The sequence below is a fragment of the Labrus mixtus genome, chromosome 11 (assembly GCF_963584025.1).
Source record: "Labrus mixtus chromosome 11, fLabMix1.1, whole genome shotgun sequence".
NCBI classification, from domain to species: domain Eukaryota; kingdom Metazoa; phylum Chordata; class Actinopteri; order Labriformes; family Labridae; genus Labrus; species Labrus mixtus.
The window spans coordinates 22,503,827-22,531,348 of record NC_083622.1 but is presented as its reverse complement, the minus strand read 5'-3'; the positions used below and the strand labels follow the sequence as shown (position 1 = coordinate 22,531,348).

Sequence of the window (27,522 nt, the reverse complement as noted above, 5' to 3'; positions counted from 1 at the left end):
ATAAAATCTTCAAAAGCAGGACAGTTAAAGGATACAGTCGCATGTGGTCTGAATGACTGCTAGACCATTGAAGGTAACGAACTGCAAAATCATTTGTGCTATGTCATTTTTATAAAATGAAAATGTTTGACTAAAATAAATATACAGTTGAAAAGGTGTGCGTATTGTGGTTGAACAGCATTTATTTAATCAGGTTATTACAATACAACATTTTGAAACATTCATATTACTACCCTTTTTTTAAAGATATTTTTTAACATACCGTCAATTTAGAGTCAACCTAACACACGACTTTGGAAGAGAAAACCCACTCGAACATGCAGAGAACATGGAAACTCTTTACAGATCAGTACAAATGCTTGAGTAGGAGAACACTAAAGAGCAAGTTTTCTGATGTTTTTTTGCAAAAGCTTTGTGGATGTCTTCACTCCTTCACGTCATTTATGTTGCAGCAGGAGCAAAGATTGCTCCAGGAGAATATGCAATTCTTCGTCTCACCAGTGTAGGTGGAAAGAAGGTCTGTGTTGTCTGGTTGGATCCTGGTGGTGTCCTGTTGAGTCCTTGTTGCGCCCAGCGCTGCTGCAGCAACTGCATTCAGGTGGATACTAAACAAACATTCAAAAATAGTTAGTTCATTAGTACTGCAATGTTAACACGTACCAAAAAGAATCGCTTTTATCTTTGATCAATAGTCTTACCTTGTTTCATTGTCCTCTTCAGAGGACAGGCCCAATGTGTTCCTTGGGTTTGAAGGACGAACCATGATGACATTTGATGACAGAGTTTCACCTGAACTGTTGAATCAAGACGAGACATTAGTTGCACATAAAATTGGCAGCTGCATGCAGTCTTGTCAATTCTGTACTTAGTACAAAAAACCCTAAAAAATGAAGTTCTCTTTGGCTAAATTCAGCCAATAATAAGAGCAATAGAGAATAATAGAGAATAATAGTTAACACCAACCTGTCATCACCCAGGGTTCTGTCTTTGGCCTGGCTGGTGTTTGGTTTAAATGTTGCAGAACCTGAAGGTTCATCACTGCCCAAAGAAAAACTCACTGTTATATTATTGGCGAAAAAAAACCCTGATTCCGCAGTGTTTCAATAGCTGTTCATTCCCACATTGAAAAGTGGCATTACAAGGATTTAAAATTTCCCATTTATAGAATTACCAACACTCACCAGGATCTGAGGTGTGAGCTCCTGTCAAGGTAGCTCATGGTAATGAAAGGATGATTTAGAATATCAGTGGGAATAATCCTCTCATTACTGTCCCACGTGACCATCGCCTTTAACAGGTCAATGCACTCCCTCCTCTCGACGGTTTCTCTCTTTTTGCAGTTCTCCAGACAAATCTAGTTAGGAAAACAGTCAGAAAACACAACAGTGTTTTTTCACTGAAATCAATACAGTCGTTTTTTAATGGCAGCTTGAACACCTACTTTTGTCATTTCATCCACAGAACGGAAAGTGTAGAATCTGTTATCAGTGGAATAAACTGTTGGTCCCCAATACTCCTCGAGTGTCTGAAATAAAGTTATAAATATTTCAGATACACATGGGCCTACATCTCAATATGCTTAAGTGTAATGTGGTAATGAAAAAATATCTTAATTAGAGAAACAGCATTTGGAAAAGTCAAAGCTTATACCTTCAGTATCCACTGATCTGAATCTGTTCTTATGAAGTATACTCTGGATTTCCGCCCTGCATTGAGTAGATGGACAGGTGGTGGACCCAGTAGGTCTTTGATGAATCGCAGCTAGAGACAAAACCCATTATGAAATATATTTGTTAGAAATGCTGCCTGAGTGATTTTTTTTACGAGGCTCAGGGTCAGTCCTCCTTCTGGGTATTTGAGAGGTCATGATCAGAAGTAACACAAATTCAACCAATCCCAGTGCAATCTGTGAAATCATTTTCAATATTTGGCCAGACACTCCAACTCTTCCAAAACTTTAAAAGTAAGACTTTGGTGTGATCTTCTCTCTTTCCGATGACTTCTAACCAAGCCTTGAACCACTGTTTTGTTTTAGACCGATCACTATTTGATCAGCTGCTCCCGATCAGTCGGATGAATTTTCGGACATGTTTGATATTTTGGTCGTACGACTGCACAATCGCACAGTTTGTGTTTATTGGTGATGCAGATGTGTGCTTGTGTACCGAGAGAGAGAGATTTTTTTTTACCAGTGTGTACAACCCAGTTGAGCCATGCATATGAGACAACTGAAATCAAGCTCTGTCTGCGGGAGTTTTCTATTGAATACAATGCTCCGTCACGATCTTATTGATACGGTGTAAGCTCTCAGGTCAAAAACTGTATGGGGTCGTTCAGTGCGAGGACACAAGTCGTGAATTTATAGATGTAACAGTATTAAAGCAAACAAGAATACAGTCCTGTTAAAACTACTTACAGTGTCATATTCAATTCTTCCAGGGAAGAGCATAAAGTCTAACATCATGACAGCCATTACACAGCCCAACGACCAGATGTCCATGGCCTCAGAATATGGGAGACCCAAAATAATTTCTGGAGCCCTAAAAAGCATTACAGAAATTAGAGACAGTGTCATAGCTTAATAATTAAAAAAAAATATTACAAACTGTTTTCACAGTAGTATGAATTCAGGAGTTCTCATATTAAAAATGATCTGTTCTCTCACCTATAGCAGGGGACTTGATGAGCCCAGCCCAGCTTGGCTTGTGATTTGAAAATTGCCAAGCCAAAGTCGATGAGCTTCACCTTGAATGGTTGTGTCTCATGATCCACCATCATGATGTTGTCCAATTTCACATCAGTATGGATCACACCAAATTCCTTCAGACCACTGAGTGCTACGGCCATCTGCAAGAAATAATTAAGGTTTTTTCCATGACATTAGTCTATAAAAAACATGTTGTATTTTCAAGGTGTATTTTCTATGTAATGCCAAACCTGTGTGATGATGCTTCTGATGTCTTTCATAGTCATAGGGCCATCTATCTCCAGCAGGTAGTCCTGGAGGCTGATGTCCAAAACCTCAAACACAAGACTTCTCCTATATTTCTCGATGACCTCTCCGTAGAATTTGACGATGTTGAACTTGTCCATTTTGTGTCGCATGAGGAAACTTAGCATAGACGCCTGAGGAGGAGGAGAAGGAGTTCTCATGCAATTAAAAGCCCTTAACTAAAAAACTACAACAACAATCATTATTAAAGGTACAAGTAGATTAATCCCCAAAAAGGAATACTTTGCTAGGGTCCAGCTGCAAAGGGTGATGGGGTGTGTGCACAGTCTGCTCTGCCAACTTAGGTCCAAGAATTTTTACATGTAGTCCTGTCATTTTTATCATAGCAAACAAACCCAAACCCTAGTCGCTAATTTAAATAAAAAGACATATGTTTCACTTGTGAAATCACAATCAACAGCGTCATACCTCCTTGCTGGGATCATGGTGTTGTTGAATGATCTTGATAGCCACTGTCTGGTTAGTGTCACGGTCCAAACATTTGACGACTTTTCCAAAGCCACCTTGACCCAGAATCTCCAGGACCTTGTACTTTTTGGGAATTGGTAGATTTGGTTCATGGCAGGTCTCAGGAGAGGATGACGAAGATGAAATGTACATATCCATATCCATGTATTTTCTCACAGACGTTTGTTTAAAGCTGAATAATACTGATTGATTTAAAGCTCGATTTCGACTGCTCAGACCTTGGTCCAGCACTTATCAGTCCTGTTGAACCAAGAATAATGACCAGAAATATCAGGCAAAACTCTCTGTGTGACTGCAGTTCTAGAACATCTGTTTGGTTCTGGAACGTCTAGACACTGTAATGGAGAATTCTATGGTTATGTTAAACACTGTAAAGTGACTGCGACATTATTTTATGTATAGCTTTTCATTTAACTTTTCACCAAAAAAATGGTTTGACAGGTGTTGTGTGCTCTATACAGTAAGTGCAACATACAGAAACAATTATATGGTGTTTGGAAACTAGCTAGATTTGGCTAAGATACAACTTTAAATTTTTTTGTACATACTTAATTAATCCCTTAAGGACATCCTTAACCTCTCCAGCAACCAGACCAACTTCCATATTTTAGTCCGCACTAGGACTTGAACCAGCGACCCTCCAAGTCCCTACAGACTGAGCTACTGCATGCCAAAAATGATTCATCCTGATTAAGAATTCATTATTAATTATTCATTATGTAGTTATCTAACTTTACTATGCATCAATAATGAATGATGTATTCATACATTTTGTAAAGCATTTATTTTTTAATTATGTGTGAATACTTACATTCTAGCTAATAGGTATATGCTAACATTGTCATCTGTGGCTAATCTGACATACCCACTGGTGTTTTAACCTCTAATATGGTCCAAACACCCTCCAGATTTGTACTATCCATTGTCTTCTTAGTTGGCATAAAAGTGAAAGATTTGTCATATTCCCTACATTTATCAGATATTCAGCTAGAACAAGGCATTTGCGCATGTTAAAGTCATCTGAGCTTCGAATGTATAGCTTGACATCAGAGGAACTGACCTCCATCTACTTTCCCCTCACCCATTACCTTCAATATTATGAAAAGTACAGGCCACACACGTTTGCAACAACAAGCTTACACAAAAACACATTTAATTGCAAAACAGAACCTGTGTGGAAGGCAGCGCCACAGCTGAGGAATGCAACAAAAGACTGAGCCAACAAAAGCTATTCAGCCCCTTTTTGAACAAACACACAAACAAGCAAAACACTTAGTGGAATGTGTTTGCATGTTAGTGTGAGAAGTATCCAATGTGTTCACAGCTCTAAACACTTATGAGCACACGCACAGTTTATGTTTATTTGCTAACCTATCTGGCTCTTGAGCAGCCCCTATAATGAAACACTGACAGTTTGGTCTGTTTAACCCTCTATTTCTCTCTGGTTATTGCAGACTATTACTTTGTAGTTGGTTGTGTGTGTATGTGTTCAAATCTTAAATCGAACAATGTTTGTCTGTGTGTGTGTGTATACGTCTACAGAGCAACACAAGTGCAGCTACTCTGATAGTCTTAGAGGGAAAATTGACCTAGCAGGGGTCCTTTGTGTTTTTCTTTAAAATGATGCAACAATTGCTACCTGCAGACGTGAAGTGTCCCAGTGAGAGTCTGACTTTATCCAATGACTTCCTGAACAGAAGGTACACAGTCATACACACAAAGAGGTGGGAAAATCTGTATGTAGACAATGTCAAGGAGTACAAAATGTCCACAGTTATGAATTTGTTTGAAGTCCAAACTCCTTAACATCAGTAACATGAATGTGTCCATCTGTATGTTTGTGTGTGCATGCCAGCTCATTTATTCAGCAGCCAAGTAAACAATGTCAAAGAGTTACGATTGTGTTAAGCACTTCCTGCAATGTCATTAATCTCAAGCTATTCAGCAAAAGACACATGAATCCTTTGTGCTGAGCTGGTCAGTAAAATCACACTGAATAAAGCTGAACTAATACACATAAATTAGTCCCTGAAATAAATTACAACCTGCAGGCAATGTGTACTCTTAGCATGGCTGAGTTCATTTCAGTTCTGTAGGCGGAAGAAGGTAGTAGTCCAATATCCTACGAATAAAGTCACATCAAAAAATGAATAGGAGCCAGCCTCATTAGCACACAACATGAAGAAGTAATTCACTTTTTAATTTGAATGAAGTGAAAATTAAACTCTCCCAAGGCTATTTTCCAAGCTGTCTCTGCTGATTTGCATTTTTCCCTGGATGAGAAATGAATAAATGACAAGTGAACACAAAAACACCCGCATCACGTCACTTTTGTTAAATACATGATTTATGTGCACCGTTGCATTAAAAACTAAACTTTCTCATTCCGAGTGACAGTACAGTAGCTGCCAAAGGCATCAGAGTATTCTACATATCAAAGCAGCCTTAACTCAAAGAGCATCTCTCTGATTGAGGTTATCATTAAGTGCTGGATTCTTGGCTGAACAAAAAGTGTTACATTACCTTCTATTACTTCTAGTATCAACGAAAACCGGCGATAGTTCTTCTACAGCGTGTTAGAAATATAATGTGTAAATCATTCTTCACAGTGTGACTGCAGATGATGATTGGAAATGTGTCAATGTGTCATTTAATGAAGAGATGAATCACAAAATCACTGCTGGTGGAGTATTTCTGTGCTCAAAACCGAAAAGGAATACAGCCATCATAGAAAGAACATTGTTGGTCCACGCTCCATCAGTCATCTCTGTGATTTGTTTATTTCAAAGTTCAAATGTTTTCTTCTAAGTCATCTGAAGGCACGAGGAATGGACCTGGCAGCCAGCCATGTCAGAGACGTCTCAGTACAACATAAAGTCCTGCTCTGGCTACGGCAGGTCTACAGAAACACTGAAGGCTCCTTTGATGGAAACGTCATGATTAAAGATAAATAGTACATGGTGATTGTTTGATTGAGTTTCACATTACAATATGAAAATTAGAAATACACACGGCAGTTGTTTGATTGTTGGGGTGAAACGTGACCAGGCAAACATGATCTTTTTTTTTTAAAGTGAAACAAATGGTTACAATAATGTTAATTATCCTTGCAATCATTAATCATTCAAACTCTCACCCTGATTTAAATGAGGAATGAACACGGTAACGTCTGATATCTTGTGACCCTTAGATGAGTGCAAAAGCAAACTGGGAAATGATGCTTATCCACTGTATTGCTAATTAGAGAAGCAGCCAAAAAAAATGATACATACAAAGCTATAGCCAGTAGCTGGTAGGCATAATTACTGGGAAAAAGTAAACAGCTTATCAGGATCCAAAGGTCTCTAAATCCACCTGTTTGCACCATAAACACTCAGAGAATTAGCATGTGAAGTCTTATTTCATTATTCGGTACAATAACCAAAGTGTGATCATGTGCAGATTCATTTGTTGTCAATACAAAATGAGTTAATTAGAAGGGCTTGTAAGTGGATTTCTTTTTCACTGGAAAAGGGCTAGCTGTATCCACTTTTTTTCCATTTGTCATTTAGCTAAGCTAAGCCAACCAGCTCCTTGCTGCTGTTTTACATGTTCATTTGAATCTCTGCTAGAAATGTGAAAAGGTGTATTATCTTGAAGATCAGAGATCTTACTATTCCTTCAACTACGCTAATCACTTTTATCCTTATCATAAACGTTTATACACATTAATTACTTGTAATATCTCTGTGGAAAGTGTATCACACAAACCTGGATCCAAAGTTTTTATCAGCCATTCTTTTTCTCTTGGTTTTTGTAATTTTAAACCTTTTTTATTCTTGTTAATTGAGTTCTATTTTTGGGCATTAACACTTAAGTTCAATGTCAAATAAGTCAAACACTGAAATAGTTTTACCACCAGAAGGTCACCATATGCGACCTGTTAATAGAATACTATGACATTATGAAATGTTTGTCACATTGTGGGAAACTCTCCAGGTGACTCTACCCTGCCGTTTTGATGATAAACGCTGACGCAGCAAACAAAACATTTCAGGAGACGTTAACAAAGACAAACGCACAAAGTTTTTCCACAGTGTGTCAAATATTTGGTGAAGAAAAATGACTGAGTGAAATTCAGAGTGTCCTTTCAGAACTAACGGTGAATAAATTATTTAATTGGTAAATGGGAGGCAGTTTGCCGTAACATTTTGATTGAATTAAAAGTGAATTCATCTCAACTGTGCTGCACAAGTCCAGTCCTTCCAATCCTGGACGTGACAGTAATGCCCAATCTGCTCCTTTCTGCCTGTATACATCAGTCTTCTTCTTCTACTTCTGGTTCAGTCTATGTTTTCCTTCTGTAGTTCTCCAGTCAACACTTCAGTGTATTCAGCCCTAAAAGGGAGGTTTATCCCGAAGAAATCTGTCCTTGTCATACCAAGCAAAACAAATCTTGGTTGCTCTCTCCAGTGTTTCTTTAACTTGGAGTTGAAGACCCAAAAAAGGTCAATTTCCAGGTAGAGGCTACATTCACTCAGCTTGGGTCCCCAATTGGAGGAGTTTGATGAGGAGTACTGCATGCAGGCTGCAGAGAGGCGGCTAATCAAGGTTGATTTCTTATTTCAAAGGAGATGAAATGTCCCTTTTCAAAGTCAGGCCACCAGACCCAGACGAGAGATCTTAGCAGAGAGGAAAGAGTGGAGGATGAAGACGATCGGCTTCGGACATGAGTGGAGGTCCAGTTGCTGAAGGGGGAAGAAAGAAAACAACAACAGGATTATGAGTATTACCAGAACGTGGCAGAGAACAAAAACTGATTAAAGATGAAGAAAAGAAGACAGGAAAGCATTTTGCATGACAGAAAGATAAAAAAAATGTTTTTAAATCATAAAATACAATTCAGAACTAACAACACAGTCAAAACAGTTCCCCATGAGGAATAAGGATTAGACACTGCTAGCTGGAGCCAAGTGCTGTGCAAACACAAACAGCAGATCCCTGTGAAGAAAGCTCTGTTCATAGCCTGTAACAACAGACGGCAATTTCACCAGTACTATGACGCATATCCTGTTCCTGAGGCCTTCTGGGAGATTTGACCTACAAATCCACACTTAAACTACTGTTTAGTGATCATATTTAACACAGAGGATGTTTTAAAGGCAACCTCATTTTCTGAAAACTGAGAGCAATGAAATATGAGTCGACCTGTACTTCATTACGGGTTCAATGAAATCTTGTGTGTCCAAAATGTTTAGGAGTTGAGATAAATCAATCAAGTGAGTCTTTTAGCCCTGCTAGTGGTTTCCTTTAAGATTGCCATCTGACTGAATGGTTTGTCCTAATATTTGAAAGTTGTATCCTTGGTTAACAAATAACAAAACACAATAACTTTAGGGCTATCTTAACGTTTTATATTCAGTGTTATATTTAAATATCTATTTGTTGAATGTGCATCAAATGTTGTCCAGACTTTCATGACCAGATGATGAGTCCTACTGAGTGCAGTGATCACAGGACTTTTCCTTCTAACATATCCAGCAAGTTGAGAAATGTGTTTCAACTGGAAGATGCTGTGTGAAATAAAACAACAAGGGGCGGAGTCTCACATCCCATTTGAATTTCAATTTGTCAGTGCCTACGTTTAGGACCACATTAATACAACAATAGGACATTCGTGTCAGTGTCGTGCAATTAGCAAATAATTGCATGCTAACATGCTAATACTTGATTGAAAAGCTTTACCACTGTGCAGGCTAAACACTAATATGTTAGCATTTTCAACATGATCATATTAGCATGATGACTCACTCTGCACAAAGCACTTATATGGCTGTGAACAGCCTCAAAGTGCTGCTGGCATAAATGTTCTCTTTGTCTTGTTTTTTTTCCCAACCAGATTGGATCAACCAGAGCAGAAGTTTGTGTATTTCCCCCAGCTACAATCAATGGGTCGGTTCAGTCCAAGCTTTCTAATACAGGGATGATAAACTGTCAATTATTTTGTCAAATAAGACAAAGACCTTTCCTGCCAACTAATGACATATAGTCAAAACTTTGTAAAAAAAAAAACAAAAAAAAAAAAAAACATAAAAAAGCCCAGCTGATTCCACTTTCCAATTTTGAGCTAATGAACCAGCAGCCATATCTGCAAGTGCCTTGGGATTTTTATAAAGCCTCGACTAGAACTGAGCAGGGATTCAGAAAATGCACAAAATCTGTTCGGCTAATATAGCCAACAGAGGGTTTTGAATCACAGCTCCAAAGACTTTGCTTATTTGCCTTCAGTATAATCTGAGCATGCAGTCAAACATGAGGGTTTCTAACAGTCGTTATATAAAGAGCTGTATGAGGAGGCATGATCTAGTTTGAAAAAATCTCAATTTCCAATTTCTAAATCCCATAGGATTAAATATAAATATTTTAGTTTAGCCTCACAGTTTATGTTCAGTAAATCACAGTGCCATGTCTTTATGAAAGACAACAATATATATAATATATACAATATATATAACAACAATAAAAGAGCTTATCCTACTGACACCAACTGTCACAGCTCTGGCTGTGATCCTGTTCTCCCTGTGTATTCCTGGTTCTCTTGTGTCTCCTCCCTCTTTGTCTATCTGTGGGTGCGTTCGAATTGTCCCTCCTATCTCCTTTCACTATCCACTTTACCTTAACCCCGGGGAAAACGTCATGAGGTTAAGGAAAGATGTTAGGAGAATTCATAAAGGACTTAGGGAAAGGCGATCTCGTTGCTCTGACAATCCGACCACATTTCCACTAGGCCACGTGTGACGGGCCGGCGGAGGTTAATGGTGTGAGTCTGCCGTGTTGAAACTACAATGTTCCGAAAATGGACTACAAAAAACGCATCTAAAAAACTTTCCCCTGTGCCTTCTTACCGGTGAAATAATCCTAATCACCACGAGGTTGGAATTGAAATAAAATAAATATAGACTACCAGGCTACAAGTAACAAAAGTGAAACCATCAGCTTCCTGTCCACTCATCAACATCAACATAAATATGATTGTATGAAATTAATTGTTACATTTATTTAAGATATAGCCTACACATAATATTTTAAGCAACTGCACAGCATTCTTAAGTGAATGAAATATGTTGAATAAAACATGATCTGTGTCACTTTTCGATCATCGTTAATGTTCGTGAACGGTCAGATGCGCGACTCGCTTTAAATTTTGCGGCCGAAAGGAATTGTGGGGCGTCATATCTCATCACCTTCGGTAAAGGATGGTCCAGTGTATCCTATGCTAAAGGAGGTTATAAAGGAAGCATTGACCCACCTTTCCTTAACTTTTAGAGAATTCAAACGGCTCTTATCATGGCCGCCACTTAAATGCTTCCGGGGTTAAGGTAAAGTGGATAGTGAAAGGAGATAGGAGGGACAATTCGAACGAAGGAACCAGATGAGCACCAAAAGCCTCCTCCACTTTGCCTCTACCAGCCAGTCAGTCCTCCACCACCAATATCAAGCCCTGCAATAAAACCTCATTGACCTTTCAATTTTGCTGCTGTGTCTGCTTTTGGGTCTACATTATACAAACCTTAACACCAACATTAACATTCAAACAGATTTATCATATATGATCCTAGAGACTGCATATTCAATAAACAAATAAAGCAGATGAACGTATTGGGTTGTAAGAGTTGTAGAGACTGCTGAGGTTGGCCTCTGAAACATGAGCCATCTGGACATTCATAAAGTGAGTTGAGTAAAATGATGAAAACCTTTACAGAAAGTGACAGGTTTCTCTCTCTTTAAAAAAAAAGAAAAGACTCTCAATGCTACATAGCAAGACCGAGATATGTGTGTTGTTCACTGTGCTTTTAAGAGGTATTTTGTGATGGAGTGCTGTAATTTACTTTTGGCCGTAGCACTTTCACTTTCTCTGTTTCCAATACTTGTACTATGATTTGTTTTTTGTTTCATTTCCCAGAGGGCTTCAGAAATCCCATTGGGAGTAGGGAATGAACTTGTTCAATTTACTGTGAGTAGAAAATGACCACAGCAAAGTATAAGCCTGATGCTGATATTGATTTCGCTCCAATGAAGATGACTTTCAAAGCAAAAAGTAAAAAGCACATTTAACATTTCTCTGAATATCTAAACTTGGCTTCATGTGAAATTGGATATAATAGTAGGTTGACAGCAAATCATTTATTTATAAGGGCTGAAACTTCTGTTTATCTGAGGTTTGCATGTGGTAAAAAAAATATTTCAATAATATATGTCAATTGTATATGTTGTTGTAGATTTAAAATTCAGTGCAAGTGGACATTCCCTTTTCTCTAGAGTTCAGTTTAGTCAGTCAGTAAACTTGAATGCATTGCTCTTTGCTAACACAAAATGGGATGAGTTAGTGTACCAGGTCAGATACTTATGACATCAACAAATCTAAGACTTAATGCAAGAAAGTATTTTGCTTTTGAAAAAAAGCTGTTTGTATTAACGTAAGTGGAAAGTTCAACTGAATTTGAAGTGACGACGAGGGTTATCATGTATGGGTTGAGGTCAAATATTCAGAAAGATGATGTGCATGTTTCCGATTTGTTAAACAATTTCCCCCCCAAAACAGTAACAGTCCACTGCAATAGTTCTACAAATATGGATTTCTTATGTCCCCTTGCTTAACACTGGTGAGACTACAGAGTCGATGTAGATGACCCAGAATTTTCTCACAGAGAAAACAGGAGTAAAGAATTCATCACGCACAGTTGTTTCTTTAAGTGAATTTTTCAATAGACACAGAGGACAACCAAGCTCATATCAGATTATAATTCCTTTCATTTTGTTCAACAAAAAATAGCCCTTTTAAAAAAAACACTTACAATCTCGCCCTCCTTCCCTCCAAAGTCGAGGAAGAGCATGCGTACTCCGTCATCTGATGACATCTTCAGTTTTTCATACGGGTATGAGAGGAGCATCCGGTGACTGTTAGGAGTGTGAGCGCCTCTCTCCTCCACGTTCTTCCCGTCTCCCAGTGTGGGGTCAGCCTGCACAGAGAAGCCCTGCTCGTAGTGAATCACCAGCCGGCACTCCTGACCCTGGTATAAACAACCTGCAGGATAAATAGAATGTTTTAGTGTCACATTGTTTGATTAAAAAAATGACGATTAATGAGTCATTTTGTTTTAGTTTTTTTTCGGTGTTTAAAATGTGCGGATGTGAAAGTGCAAGGCTGGATTTGAATCATTGTCTTAAGTTATAGAGTAATCATGATGGGAGGAATGATAGAGTCAGTAGCTTTTCCCCCAACAATATAAAGTATTGCCGCTCAATCATAACTCATGGGGCCTTCATACATGTGTGCTGGTGACTGTGTCTGCAGAAACCCTGTCCTCTGCCTCGGTGTTGATCTTTTGTTTTGGTCGACATGGGACGTTTGTGGGCGAGCAGCTGTTGTGTTTCCCTGAGCCAATGACAGCACAAAAGTGAGTTGAGCAGAATTCAGCAATTAATTGGATGCGATTCAAACCAGCAAAAATGACAGATGTGGATATAGCAGCAAGGAAGAGAAAATATACTCATAGTGTGGTGAAACGTTGAGGGGATACAGCTCTTTCCAAAACGAGGGTGAACATGGTGTTGGCTTTTATTCACGGGCGCAGAGTTGGCCTGCTTTCTGTTAGACAGGCAGGTGCCAAAAACCGGCAGTTAGCTTTTGCTAGCTCGGGTAGCGTAGAGTGTAGGTACAAGCAGTAAATGTACACACTACGTCCTGCAGTGAGTGTGGGCTTCTGGGGGAGATGAGCCTAGGAGGAGGGGCCCAGTTTGATTGGTGTATTTTCAAGTTGCAAGAAACAATGCTACTGACTCTACTTTTAAAATTACACAATCACAAATGTGTATGTGAGTAGCAGGTATGCTGTAACCTCAGGGGCCTAAAAATTAAGCCAATGCAGAGTTGCCAAAAATGCAGTTTCCTAAGCAGCCACTCCAGGCTGATTCCAAAAGCAAGTATTTCCCTTTAAGGCAAAGTGCTAACATGCCAAACTTAACAACATTATCAAAAATGATAACTTCAACTTTGTTTGTCCCCAAAGGGTGATTGGTTTTGCAGCAAGTACAGAAAAAGACAAAAGATTAAATACATGTAGAAAGCTAATGGGGTAAAAAAAAAAAAAAGGTGAAATGGTAACAGGCACTGAATATAGCAGCCTTGGAAAATCAACAATAATCCTTGAATGATGCTCTTTCAAAATCTAAAATGATTACAACTGAGCTAAAAAAAACATTTTAAGTGCTTGAGCTAATTTCCACATTCATGAACATTATACAGGGTTGATTCTTAATATAAATCACCCATTAAAATGATGCTGTGTGTAGTGTGGCATAGCTGAGTGACAGATGGGTGCTGCTTGCTGCAAACATTTGACATATGCTGCATGCTGTGCAGTTTATTGAACTATCAGACTGCTGCCTCTATTTAGTGAGTGGAAATATATTAATATATTATTGATATGTTATTACTGATCTGCAGGTATCAGTGTCAGCACCCATAGTTTGTCCTCAATTGATTCATTTGTGGCGGCCTGCTCATGAGAGTATGTATCGTGTGATTTGATCCACAGAGAAGAGGTCAGGACGCAATGATGACATTCAGCTTTTTTAAGTTACCCGCATTTGAATTTAAACCAACACTAACTCCCCCAGCAGGGATATGTGTCATATGTACACTCTGCTCTGTGTATCTAACTGGTTATTTAGCATGCTAATGATATAGCATTGAGCATAGACTGAACAGCTTGAAAAATGTGATAGCTTAGAGTTTATCACAAAGGCTCCCAAAATACAAGATTCCCACTTCCATATTTCAAACTCAAGATATCAAACTAATGTTAACAAATCAATGAGTTGCAACAAGGTGGCTATGTCCACTTCTTGTGTCTATGGAAGCAGTAGACTTTGAAATGCAAGTTGTGGACTTCAAAAATGTACTTCATTTCTGACTTTGAATAACTTTCTCTTGTCTTTACTTTTAGGGAGGATTTATAAATTCTGTTGTGCAATAACTTAAGTGTTGGCTTGTAGTGGCAGGGCCAGTCACTATGATTAATGGGTTATGCTGCAGGGTTGGATATTTGTACAAGATCTTTCATTTGCATTATTTCAGACAGAAAAAGATCAGTTGCAATGAATGACATTCTCTCTTCTTGGCCTATTTAAGAGACAGGTAGTCATGAAAAGAATGTTAAAAATCACATATAAAACAGTCCACCTCGTTTCTGTCCTCACTAACAGCAAGTTATTCACTTTTTATTTACAATGTCATCACTTGCATTTATTTTGACAATCGTGTAATATGAAACACATTCCATAAAGGTAATTAAGATTTGGTTTATTAAAAAAACATTTCTCATTTAGCCACCACTATGATGAATATATATTTTTGTTTAATTCCATTTTATTATCATTTGATGAACAGATAATATTTATTTTTTTATGACTAGCAAAAACTCATGCTCTCTACAGCTAGAACATTAAGTGTTGTTTTTTTTAAATGCAGGTTTTAATGTTTGGTTTTGTTTGACTGTTTTTATCGTTTTGAAGGGGATTTGTTCTGCTGTTAAATTTAATATGATTTTCTGAGAATCAGTGCATTTTTAAGTGAGGGTAGACTTAATGACAGCGACACGTCATATTAGCTCTAACAGGGTCAAGCTGATAATTCGTAGTATAAGTTGATGGTCTCCTGTTTAATACATATTATACAGTTTGGTTGTGTTTTTCAATTTTGATGCAGGTTTCCTGTTAAAACATTTGTAATGGAGCCTGGCTGTGTCACCACATTCCAGTGACATGCTTCTCTGCTCACGTGGGGACAAGCCCGCTGAAAGCTGAGAGTAATTTATCTGCTCTACACCATCTTCTCCTTCTTCCTGCTCTCTCTCCGCTCTTCCTCTCAGCATGTGTTCTGGCTGAAAGCTGAGTGCACTGTCTTTATCTACTCTCTCGATTTACGCATAACTTTCCTCTGCTTTAATGACAAACCTGCCTTGTTGCCACACAGTGTGAACTCGTTGTATTTAGCCCTATTTCTCAGTTTCTTGACAGCAGAGTTCCCTCACCCCCTCCCCTCTGTAGAAGGATGTGTTTTGAAAACTTCATTTACAGCAGAAGCCCTTCTCTCTTGATGACAGCTGATCTGCAGATCGGCATGTTTGTGTGACACAATGAGCGAGAGGAGAGTTGTTCTCTTTCCATTGTTTGCTGACAGCCTTTAGAGGATGTGAGCGTGTGTGTGTGTAAGGATGTTCACAGAGGTGAGTGTGCGTTTGTGTGTGAGCACACATGACAATGAGAAGGTGAGAAATTGTGTGTATTTGTGTGTAAATGTGAAAGACATGGAGCTGCATATATGAATGTATGTCTTCTCATTCCTATGTTTGTGTGTTTGCATATATTTGTGTATGTTGCCGCTCCCTGAAGCATGATTCAAGCTCTTTGTCAGATTATTAACAGGCTGATTCTCTACCTATTCAAACATGTTTTTATTCAAACAGCACTAATCATCTACACTCACCTTAATCCCTTCCTCGTTCTGCTCTTTCGCTACATGTGAACTCAGTTACACACACGAAGTAGACAACGGTTGAACAAAATCAAATAAATCTTGTGAGTCCCATTTTCCCATCTCAGGATGGACTGCAATGTGCAACAATGAAAGAAAGCAAGTGCATGCAAATTGACCTGAGCAACTCAAATTTGTACAAATTCCAGTAAAACACTGAATCTGAAACAACATCATTCATTACAAGAAACATTTAATCAAAGGCTGATCATATTAAGTTGACAACCATCATAGTGGCCAGCCCAACATGCAGATGTGCAGAAAAAATAAAACTGCAGATTAATTCATCATGTCAAGTTTTAAAAGGGGATGGATGGTTTAGTTAAAGAAGAGCACCCCTTCACAGACATCTGGAGATTAGGGTGGAGATTGGGATTAGGCAAAGGTGGAAGTGAGAGACTGTAGCTTTTTTCAGAACGCTTTTTTTCACAAAAGTGCCGTAACTAAGCCTGGCCACCATCTCGTCTTATTGATTCCACGACGCCGTGATATTCCCAGTCTGTGAATTCACATGGCGTTTTTGAGTGTTGAGGAAGCACGGCACAGCGGGAGCTCCACATAAACACACAGTCAGACATGCACGCACACACAACGCTCCCCCACTGGCTCCACTGAAACCATCTCGGCTCTGTAACACCTCTGTCACTACCACAACGAGGGTACATATACAGGTGGGATCACTTCACCCCTCCATTACACCTCCGCAGCATTCAGATGAAGGCAAAACGACACAGGGGCATAAATATGGCAGCTTGAAACAGTCTGAATATGGCTAATGTCTGCAGCCAGACTGTAAACTGCACGTATATGCAGATGGTTGTTTTTAGAGGTTAAAAGAATGCTATATTGATATAAGTTGACAGGTGGGGTTTCTTTGCTTTGGATATTTTCTGCTGTTTTTATCGCGACATGGACTTTTGTCTTGAATACAACCAAAGCAGCCGAAATGCTAGCTAACAGTACTTGGACTACAAACACACACCAGATAACATCCAACAGTAAACATCGTGCTCCTCCACTAGATATTCTATAGTAGTCACAGAGTAACAGTTGTCTTGAAGGGCTATGCTCAAAGTCAGAGACAAGCCCAGTTCAGAAAGTAACAGAAAGAGTTGTTACTCCCACACAAGCTACAATCCAGTTGCTGCTTTGGTTTTCTGAGACCTACCACAAACTGCAGAGCCATTTAAACCAAATCTCACGCTTTATCTGTTTCATATAAAAGGTCAATATCTTGAAGTGTCCCTGACTGATGTGTCTCTTTCAAATGCAGATAAATTGCTTTGACAGAAAGGTTAATCTCTCTCAAATTGAACTGTATTAAGAATTTTATGGATGGACAAATGTGTTTGCAATCCTTGTTTAGTATTCTTGAAGGTTGTGGCCATTTTTCTCTTCTTTTAAAATTGTGAAAAAATTTCGTCTAACCCTTTGAAAATGCTCCTTGACAGTGTTTCCTCAGCGGCAGGGTCTGCTTTAGATTACGGATGAAGTCCGGGGGAATAGTCTGAGTTTTAGACCTGTTTTCATGACAGAAGCAGAGCAGTAGATAACAGTAATGTCTCCTCTCCGTATCTGCTGTGAAAACACAACAACAGAGGTGATTTGATTCAAACTTCAGGGACCAACGTTGATAAGTTCCACACTGTGAATCAAGTAGAAAAGATGAAGTCCACACACTCAGTCTAATGTACGGTGTAATATATCAGGGACCCTAAAGACATCCCTTTCATGATGAGGAATGAGTCTCATAAAGTTTAATATGTTTCTAATGATGTATAAACAATCAGACAGGACAAACGTCTCCCTAATAACAGCTGTGAATGGGGCAGAAAGTGGAGGGTCTTTGTTCTGACTGGGACTGAAAATTAGACCTGAAACTCTACTCTACTACCTGAGAGCCTTGATCTGCCAAGCAAGCAGGGTTCCCACCAGAACAAACACACATACACACACAGACACTCACAGGCAGACTGACACACAGAAAGGGGCTTTTCAGGCTGAAACAAAAGCCCTTCTTTCCACCTGACGGTGAGTGGAAAAGACATGAGGAGGGGTGGAGAGTGATAACTGAATGAACGAGGGGATGGGGAGCGACTGTGAGAGAGGAGGGGCTGACTGACTGTTACCATCAGGTGGAGATGCTAAACGTTTATTAAATGAAAGAAACTAAGACATCTATTCTGTTTGTTTTATATTTACAATGACACAAACAGCAGAACAATATTACACATTTCAAAGCTGTATCCAACGCGATAAAGTACAAATGTCACAGCAGGTTACTGCAGCAGGTCATTTTCCAAAGCCACAGGGGTACACTTGTTGTTGTTTTTTACCCATTCATTAGGAGAGACCCAGTCGACCTGCAAGACAATTTAGCACAGTTTGAAAGCCATCACCTCTGAAGGCTGAATTAACAGATGGCTGAGGGTGTGCACAATAAAGGAACTAGTGGGACTTGCATAGACAAACATGCAGCTGGTCATTAAATTCTGTTTTAAACTGCAGGTCAAAGTTTATCCTTGACATTTACTTACAAAAATATGGAAAATAAATTACAACACCAGGTTTATATAAAAGCTAGTTTGAACAGCTAGTCAACCAAAGTAGAAGGAAACTCTTGCGCTTCAGCCTTTCCACAGATGGAGGTCAGTGCTCTCAAAGAACGACCTAAGATGTCAAAATAATTCAATGGACTCCTTCACACAGGAAGAATCCAAAGAAAGTACTGGAGCACACCAATCACTGACAGAAAATGTTTTGATACACTCAGTCAGAAAAGCTTGTTAACCTGTTAACAGTGTATCATCAGATCACAGTAAAACCAAGACTGATTTGAGGTTTTTACACCATCTTTTATAAACGTTATAAAAGACACTTAAATTGTGACCTAGTGGAAGGCAGATTTTGTTCGCTTCCGGATTGTTTCCCCCTGTTTTCAGTCTTTAAGTACCTTTTAGTAGGGTCACTTAAAGTAATAGATAGCAGGCCGTAGTGTCTAATGTATTGTGAGGGTTGTATCCATTGTCTCATTTGACTCTCTGCAAGAAAAACAGTTAACTTGGGTCCAATAAATATCTATTGTTTTCCTTAAAATGCTCCAAATGTTTGAAAAAAGGAAAATCAGCTCTAAATCCACAATGTAACCCGAATCCACTGTACACGTCTCCATGTCTCGATGAAGACTGAGATATGATAGAAAAGCTCCAGAAAGAAGACAAAAGAGAGCTTGTGTGAAATTGTTTTAATCCACTAATTGTAAAATTTGAGATCTCTTTATTATCAGAGACATGAGACTTGCTTATTAATAAAGTTATTTGGATGACAATTAAGAGAGACCAGCTAAAGAAGTCAGAGAGAGCTGATATGTCAGTTTGAAAAACCTGACACTGTGACTACCCCAAACAGTGTAATATTCCACTAAGTGCTCAAAAAACAAGATAATTCTCAGACAAAAAGTTTAAGTCACCTTGGACATGATAATAACAAAAAATGACAGCAGGCCAAGTGCCTGTGAAATTTGATTTCAGAGCCCGAACAAATGACTCTCCCCTTTAAAATCCTTCGAAGAATGGCCTGCTGCCCAGAGAGTGATTGAGAGCTGCTCTCTCCTCACGATAATCTTTATCACGAGCCTTGACAGTGAATAAAACATCACAATGATTTATCAGAATGCTTCACAGATGAAAAGCTGACAAGGTCACAGAGCGACTCCTCAAGTGGCGACCGCTGATAATTGACTGAATGCACTTTGTATGCAGTATCACCCTCTTTCTCTGGGAAGTGTAAATTACTTTTCTATGTCCATAACAAAAACCTGAGGGCTTGGTGCTAACAGTCATCTGTTTGAAGAAAGTTATGTGATCCATCTTGGACAGGTATTCAGTGGTGAGTGATAAAAATGTAAAACCATTCTAATCTGTTCTAATTGTTCTGCTTTATGTCACTGACCTATATCCTATGAAAGTACAAACATACACCTAATGAAACAGAAATTTACAGCAATAGATGTGGTATTGATCTATTGATGATGATGTCAACTTGTCCATCACTTTGGTCCAAACTGCAATATATTAACATCTATTGGATGGATTGTGAGGACATTTTTTTGTGCGTACATTCAGGGCTGAATGATTAATTGTTTTATTATGTGTGTGTGATGTGCGCATGTGCAATAGTCATCATGCTGCCACTTTCATCTTGTTTGATGCAAACCAACGATGTCACTTTTTCCCCATGACTAATGTACAATACAAGTCTCTGGTATCACCTTCAGCGATCAGAGAACTGACCACTGTGCATGTCTGTGTGTCATTTACATTTAGAAATCAACAGGCTACAGGGGACTCTGCAGACGTTACAGACACACCGGCATGATGCTTGAGGCAGACACTAAATAACAGATTTGCAACAAGTTTATTTGGCTATAAGCAGAACCTCATCCTAGTGCTCTTTAAAGCTATGGCCATATATATATATGAACAAGAAGAACAATATATATATATTTATGGACTGTTAACAGAGAAGTACTTCAGTTAAGGTTTATTAGGCATTTAACTGGTATTTGGTGCTATTTTGGTTATATTACGCAAAGGTTTAAATGTCTTATTTTGTGTAACCTCTGACTCTTGTTTTACAGTCAAATTACACTAAAATCAGGTCTAGATTCAGCCTCCATCATACTTTTTGTTTATTGCTGAAATGCAAGTTGGAACATTTTTTAAACACTGAACTCAGATCATGAACAAATTTAACATCATGCTGTGCTTCAGTACAGATTCTCAGAGCTGCTGTTATTATTATTATATTAACAATTCTGACTCTGAAAATAGAAAAGGTTGCCCAAGGGTCTGTGGAGTTCAATGGGTCAACCTTTTTCTGCCAATTTGGATTGGTTTTACAGGCTGCAGCTTTACAATGTCGGTCCTCATTTTGAGCTCTTTTCTTAAGCAACTGGCTTTTTTGGTAAAACACAAAAACAAACAAAAAAAGTTCTGAAAACAGACTTCAAAACAACAAAAAAGACAAAACAGAAAGCAAAAGTCAGATCTGTAGCTGCTAAAGTCTGCCTTAACTTTTTCATCTGTGAGTAAAGCAACTTCAAATGAATGGTTTTCATATCGGTTGGATGTAAAAAAAAAAAGAAACCGTTTGCTTACAAGTGTGCCGTATAACGTCATCATTGTCCTAGATGTGTTGCACTGCGTAGGTGTTGAAATGCATCCATGTTAATTAGACTCCTGCTCAGGCTGAAGGTGAACTGGTTTACAACTCCAGTAAGAATGATACGACGGTAAGTAGTCACAAAAGTTCCAGATAGTGAGGAAGATGTTAACAAACACAGTCTGCACACTCCCTCACTTTCCTGTAATCTAATCATCCAAATTGTGTATGTGGGTGTACCATGGGACTGCAGGGCCTTTCACTTTGCATTGTTTTTTTTAGCTGCTACATTCCAGCTCCATCTTGTCGATACTGAGCAGCTTGTTTTAGTCTAGACAGCGTTTTGTCATGGGATTACAAAGGATGTCCTTCTAACATTCACATTTTCTTTCTAACCACCGTGACATCTAAAATCTGATACTCGTCAAACACCTCTGAGTGTTAAATTTAACTCAACTGCGCTACAGACGTGGATGCATCCTCGCTATGCTAATCACAGTGCAACATTCACAGCCAGATCAGTGGGTGCAGACACCATTTCTGAGAGTTTATGACAAGAGTATGGAGGCGGTAAACGATGCAGAAACATCACTGACAACCAGGATGGACGGGTGGGGTCGTGTATCATTTGCCTCTAGATTCACGTTGTTTTTATATACGAGTGGAGTTTGAAGTGAAACTTCATTTGGCACGGTGTTATCTTGGATAGAGGGAGGAGGGGGACCCAGGGGAGAGGAGCAGTTCCCAGGACATTTTGTGCTGGGAGAAAGGGGGAGGAAAAGAGGGAGAGAGATGGAGGGGATATCTGTTGGAATTCCCTGGACGACCAAAACCCAATGCCAAACAGTACACACACATACATACAGACACACGCACGCACGCACGCACGCACAAGAATAGCATTCCTTTCTATAAATAGCTGGTACTTTGTCCACATCTTCCATATGGCTGTCAAATTATTACAAACCCTCCTCTATCTCAGTGTATGAGGAGATTCAGGAGTCTATATGTGTGTGTGTTAACATTTTGCTTTATGCTCTGGGTTCAGACTTTATTTTAAGGCTAGCAACACCTTAGGCAGTGGTTTCCCTTGCAGCCTCCTAAATCTCCCTGGATGTGTTTTGCTGCAGCTTGCCTGAACACGTCTGAGGAAGCATCAAAGATTCCAGCACAGTGACCTGTGAAGCACACTCCATTCACCAAAAGCTACATCTTCTGTGTGCCTTATAGCATCTATGTTTGCTTACATGTCTTTATCAATTTTAAGGAACCTCAAGTCCCCAAATCTGAATGTTAATGCACTGTGTGTCAGTACTCACTTGTAGTGACCTCTTTGATCATCTCGGCTGAGGCGTGACATCCGTTGACTATCTGTCTGGTCCACAGGGACAGGTCCTTGGTGGTCTCGGCCCTGAACAGATGAGTCTCGATGCCGAGTCGTGTGCCGGTCCGTGTGGCAAAGAACAACTCCGTGCCAGAGTGAGGCGACCCCCGATCAGGGCCAGAATGAACCAGACTGTATTAACACATAGACTAATGTCAGAAAGTATAGGACAAGACAGTTTTCTATTTTAATGAAAAAATCTTATTATGACAAAGTACATTTCTGTTATGAGGATATTTGTGCTCATCACGTGATGCTTCCCTGAAACCTGTACTTTTTTTGGATGGCTAATGAATGATGGTTTGGGATAAAAGCATTAAATGGTAAGCTTGTCTACCTGATAGTGATGGTGTCACATCGTATGTGACAGTGGAGGCCAGAACAACTCCATCTTTACTGTTGTATCATCCTACAAGTAAAAACTAGCGTCTGTACACTTTAGTTTTAGACATATCTTTCAGTTTGAACACACATTTTTCCAGACTCAATTTCTCAAAAAAAAAAAATTGGAGACAAAAATAAAACTGATTTCAGGATACATTATAATTAATTGGTTTTTCCATCATTATAATTTAGTCTGCCCTCCTAAAAAACATCGAGATAGTTTTTATTGCTAACCAAATATCTGTTAATCTAAGTTTTTCTTCAAAGCCTAAAGTTGGTCTGGCAAACAATGGAAAAGTGAAGAAAGATGTTTCAGGTGATTGGGTTTACACAGGGTTGAGTTTATAACATTCAGCGTAGTTTACCATGTTAAAATTCATTCATTTTCTGTCCTTGTGGTTATATGTAAATATGTATGTGTGTAACACCAACCTGCCAAGGGACTACAGGTGGAAATGTGCCTATGGCTACAATCTGGAATATTTACATGTTTATGTTCATTAATGTGCACTGTCCCTATTTAAAAAAAAATAAAAACAACAGTTGATTTAAAGGCAACCGGTGTATTGCAGGTTTAGCCTGTTGTTTGTCGTGGTATTCAAGGACAATCACTAAAATCAAATTTAGAGTTAGTTTTTCAAATCCCAAATCATTCTACTGGTACAACACAATGTTCTCCGTAAATATGTGATGGTGTAAACATACTGTGTGTATCTTTGATGTGTGTTTACATACGGGGCTCAACCTACCGTGTTGCTAAAAGTGGATAAGTGTGTGCAGGGCTCTGCCAGGCCTCTTTGCCTCGTGGTAGACTGTCATACAGCAGCAGGTCTTTCTCCGTCACCACGACCAACGCGGGCTTCCAGCTCTGCTTTTCACTCTCCGTCTGCAACACAAACAGGGAAACAATGAGTCTGTAAGGTTTCTGCTCATTTTTTTATACATCTTCATCCTGTGCAGGGCCACGGCTGAAATAAGTCTGATATTTACTATAAAAAAAAGGAAAAAAAATATGATTATTGCATTATTTTAACAAATTATCAGAGAGCCTGATGTAAATACTCTAAATTGTTTTTGGAGTCTGACCAGAGGCAGAAATATATATATATATATTTAGATTTATATATTCACAACAATATAAACAGGTTTGTTTTTAGAGCTGTGAAATGTTTCATTCCCTTCTAAAATTAAAAAATGAATTAACCAACAACTGATTAAGATTGTAATTTGTTTAAACAAAACAAGTAAACAATAAATCAAGCTTACAAGGTTGCTCATTTTGAATTGGAATCAAGCACTACCTTGATTAATTTGCTGCTGCAGAATTAATCATAGCCTCACTCTTTTATATCTGTCAAAATACTGAAACTGGGCTCAGGCTTTTAGATGAAAGCATGGATTTTATCAGTAACATTAATGACTGTGTGCCAGCGAGCTGCTTTATAGGCCTAATGTTTTTTCAGAGAGAGTGGTGTGTGTGTGTGTGTGTGTGTGTGTGTGTGTGTGTGTGTGTGTGTGTGTGTGTGTGTGTGTGTGTGTGTGTTTAATGTGTGACAGACTCACTCATCAGTAGGTAGAACACTCTTCACCTCTCAATTTAATCCAAGACTGCTACAGAACAGTTTGATTTCTCTCTTTAATAACTGTTTACCCTAACATCCATGATGATTTGTTGCTATGCGAGAAAACCCCTCGCTTCCTGTTCAAAACGCACATTGTTAATCTTTTAACTTATAACACACACACACACAGCCTAGTATTCTATTTCACAATGCTCCATAACTATTCTCATTATAAGAGCTTATCTGCAGCCCAGCAATGGAATCCTAAGCTGTTCTTTGAAGTTCTGCCTCAGCCAATCACATCGTGGGATTTAAAGGGTCGAGGGTCAGCTTTTTTAACATAATGAGAATATGTTGCTAAGTAACAGTATTGTATTGCATTTGAAGGATCACAATCATGCAGACTAAATTAGACAGGTACAAGTGTGTGTGTGTGTGTGTGTGTGTGTGTGTGTGTGTGTGTGTGTTTGCACAGGTTTGTGTGCTTGTCTCTGTGTGAAAGAGAAAAATGGGGCTGTACCTGCCTTTGTGCTTGTGTGAATTTCAAACATGTGTGCTAGACATGCATTATACAAGAATATGCATGCCAACAAAGCTACCTGTATATACACAGATGCAAACACATTTGTTATTCTATACGGTTACTGCAGAATGCAGTGATCGTTTTAACCTTAACAATCAAAACCACACGCCAAGCAGCAAGCCCTGTACTGTCCTTAAACTAAACCAAAGGCCCTTTCTGGAACTTTTAAGACCTGAAAATCCTCTTCATAGCATTAAAAGGCATCAATTGGTCAAATCAGAAAATACAGTGACCTAGTGGTAACTTTGTGTGCCCCGTGTACAGAGGCTACAGTCCTCGAAGTGGGCGGCCTGTGCTTGAATCTGACCTGTGACCATTCCATCTCTCTCTCTCTCTCTCTCTCTCTCTCTCTCTCTCTCTCTCTCTATCCACTGTCCTGTCTCTACAATAAAGCATAAAAAGCCCAAAAAATAAATCTTCTGGGGGAAAAAGAAAGAAAGAATATCGGGAGGGTAAAACTTTCCCCTCAAGTTCTGCTCAGCTTAGGTTTTTTTCATTTGTTGCACATTTGTATCTTTCTCTATAACAAGTAAAAGCCTGTTTAACTCCATGAAGGCTATCAATGACATAATGTCGATAAGTTTTCATTCAAAGAAGACCCTCCCCTTCAAACTAGTTTCCCATGATGCTTTTTAGCAGTTAAAAACTTTCTTAATTCACACATTGTACAAAGTTGTTGGTTTCAAGCGTGCAGTCAACTAACACATTTCAAGAGGACATGGACAATACGTTCACAAAGTCACAAAATGACAAAGACAATTATAGATTATAATATTGGATAGAATGATAATTGTAAGATAGGGCATATGTATTGCATCCATATAAAATACATGTAAATGTTTCAAATAAAAAACATGTCTATAATATAGCCCATTTCTCATATAACGTGGACACAAAATTAAATCCAAAAACCAAGTCTTAACCTTTCAATGGCTCTTTAATGATAAAATGTCCTAATTTTCCAAAATCATCCAGCCTTTAAATAATAAAACTCATATTGGTCCTCATAAAGATAGAACAAGAGTACTCACATGCACATAAAGACCTGCACACCAACAGCGAAGGTACCCCATTAAAAATGTGAGAAATTTAGAGGAAAGGGTGTCTCACACACACACACATGAAATGGTACAGTTGGGAATTATAAAGCGTTTTACACTGCCTATCCCTTCAACATGCACCCTCATAAGCACACAGACACATTCCCAGACACACAAACACACACTCCTACCTTCCCTGCCAGCCACCCCAGGTGTCGTATCTCTTTGCTGCCAGCCACCTCCATCCTGGCGGTGTTCTGGATGACCTCTGCCAGTGCCCGCTGTGTGGGGACGGCACATTTTTAGGAGAGATGATCATTCAGGAAGCATTAGATTCAAAGCAGCTCAGAGGGGGCTGAATCATGGCCACAGTATGTGACCATTAAAATATCTCAATTTATGGCCACACTAATGAATATTACCTGTAAAACCAAAGTAAATCAAAGACAGACCTGTGCCAGTGAGGATGTGACGGCGTGCATGGCAGAGAACCAGGACAGGGCAGATGGTTGGTCCGGGCAGCGCAGCACAACGGTGTGCCTGGCGTCGGGGGAGTGCAACTCCAGTTGTCTGGAGGAGGAGATAAGAAAAGTTAAAACGGCTTTAACCTCTCACGTTATCATCAGAGGTTCTTAAACTTTTACGGTTCACAACCCACGATGAATTCATTTCTTTTTGAATATTGAAAATATATTGCTAATGTTATCAGACCAGACTCAGTTTGACTCCATTTTCTTCTTCTTCCAGAAACCAAATTCAGTCCTTTTAGGTTTCAGCCACAGCAGATGCTCATTTTCCATATCCACTTAAAAATGGGCATCCAGTTGGGATAATGACATGAAGTGCATTGAAATTTGAATCCATTCAGGTCAATTGCGCATGCATCCTCTGTGGGCCATATGACACAATGCTCTCTCCCACTGAATTTCCATAACTAATCTCTTACATCATATGGGAGTATTTATGTCATCCAGAGAAATGCATCAGGATGCTCCTCTGTCTCATGGAACGGCTCTTTGATTATGTTCTCAGTGAACATGAATTTTAAAAAGGTACATGCTGCCTTTACAGTGCATAAAGCTGCGTGACATATTTAAGCGTCGGTACAGTTAGTGTTCCTCTCTCTAGAGGCAAACCAGTGACTAAAATACTAAAGAGGGTAAATGGTGGTTTATCTTTTTGAGAAAGAAAACAATCATTCAATAGCGAGGGTGCAAAGTGAGAGTGATATTGCTTTTAGAAACACAAACTATGTCTGACCCAGAAGGTTAACAGGTAAACAAATCGTCAGTGTGGAAAAATGCTGAGATTTGTTTTTACAATTTTGAAAAAACACTGACTGGTTTCA

The 27,522-nt window shown here is 39.0% G+C and overlaps 2 protein-coding genes across 2 annotated transcripts in view; both read right to left on the bottom strand.

Moving 5' to 3' along the window:
- Window positions 1-158: 158 nt before the first annotated feature.
- On the bottom strand, window positions 159-5,507 carry LOC132984221 (homeodomain-interacting protein kinase 2-like). The gene is made up of 9 exons (XM_061050952.1): window positions 2,938-5,507; window positions 2,666-2,847; window positions 2,417-2,540; window positions 1,651-1,761; window positions 1,442-1,525; window positions 1,182-1,354; window positions 964-1,038; window positions 699-794; window positions 159-605 (listed from the first exon to the last, which is right to left on the bottom strand). Exons 1-9 carry the CDS (start codon window positions 3,151-3,153, stop codon window positions 425-427), a joined length of 1,242 nt encoding a protein of 413 aa, XP_060906935.1. The 5' UTR covers window positions 3,154-5,507; the 3' UTR covers window positions 159-424.
- Window positions 5,508-5,660: 153 nt separating this feature from the next.
- Window positions 5,661-27,522, bottom strand: part of sntb1 (syntrophin, basic 1) — a 42,293-nt gene continuing 20,431 nt past the window's right edge. The window contains exons 3-8 of the mRNA XM_061050951.1: window positions 26,627-26,744; window positions 26,366-26,455; window positions 23,739-23,875; window positions 22,541-22,737; window positions 12,316-12,545; window positions 5,661-8,208 (exon numbers count right to left, since the gene is read on the bottom strand). Of these exons, the coding sequence (XP_060906934.1) occupies window positions 8,116-8,208; window positions 12,316-12,545; window positions 22,541-22,737; window positions 23,739-23,875; window positions 26,366-26,455; window positions 26,627-26,744 (865 nt within the window). The 3' untranslated portion in view covers window positions 5,661-8,115. The remainder of the gene's footprint in view (window positions 8,209-12,315; window positions 12,546-22,540; window positions 22,738-23,738; window positions 23,876-26,365; window positions 26,456-26,626; window positions 26,745-27,522) is intronic.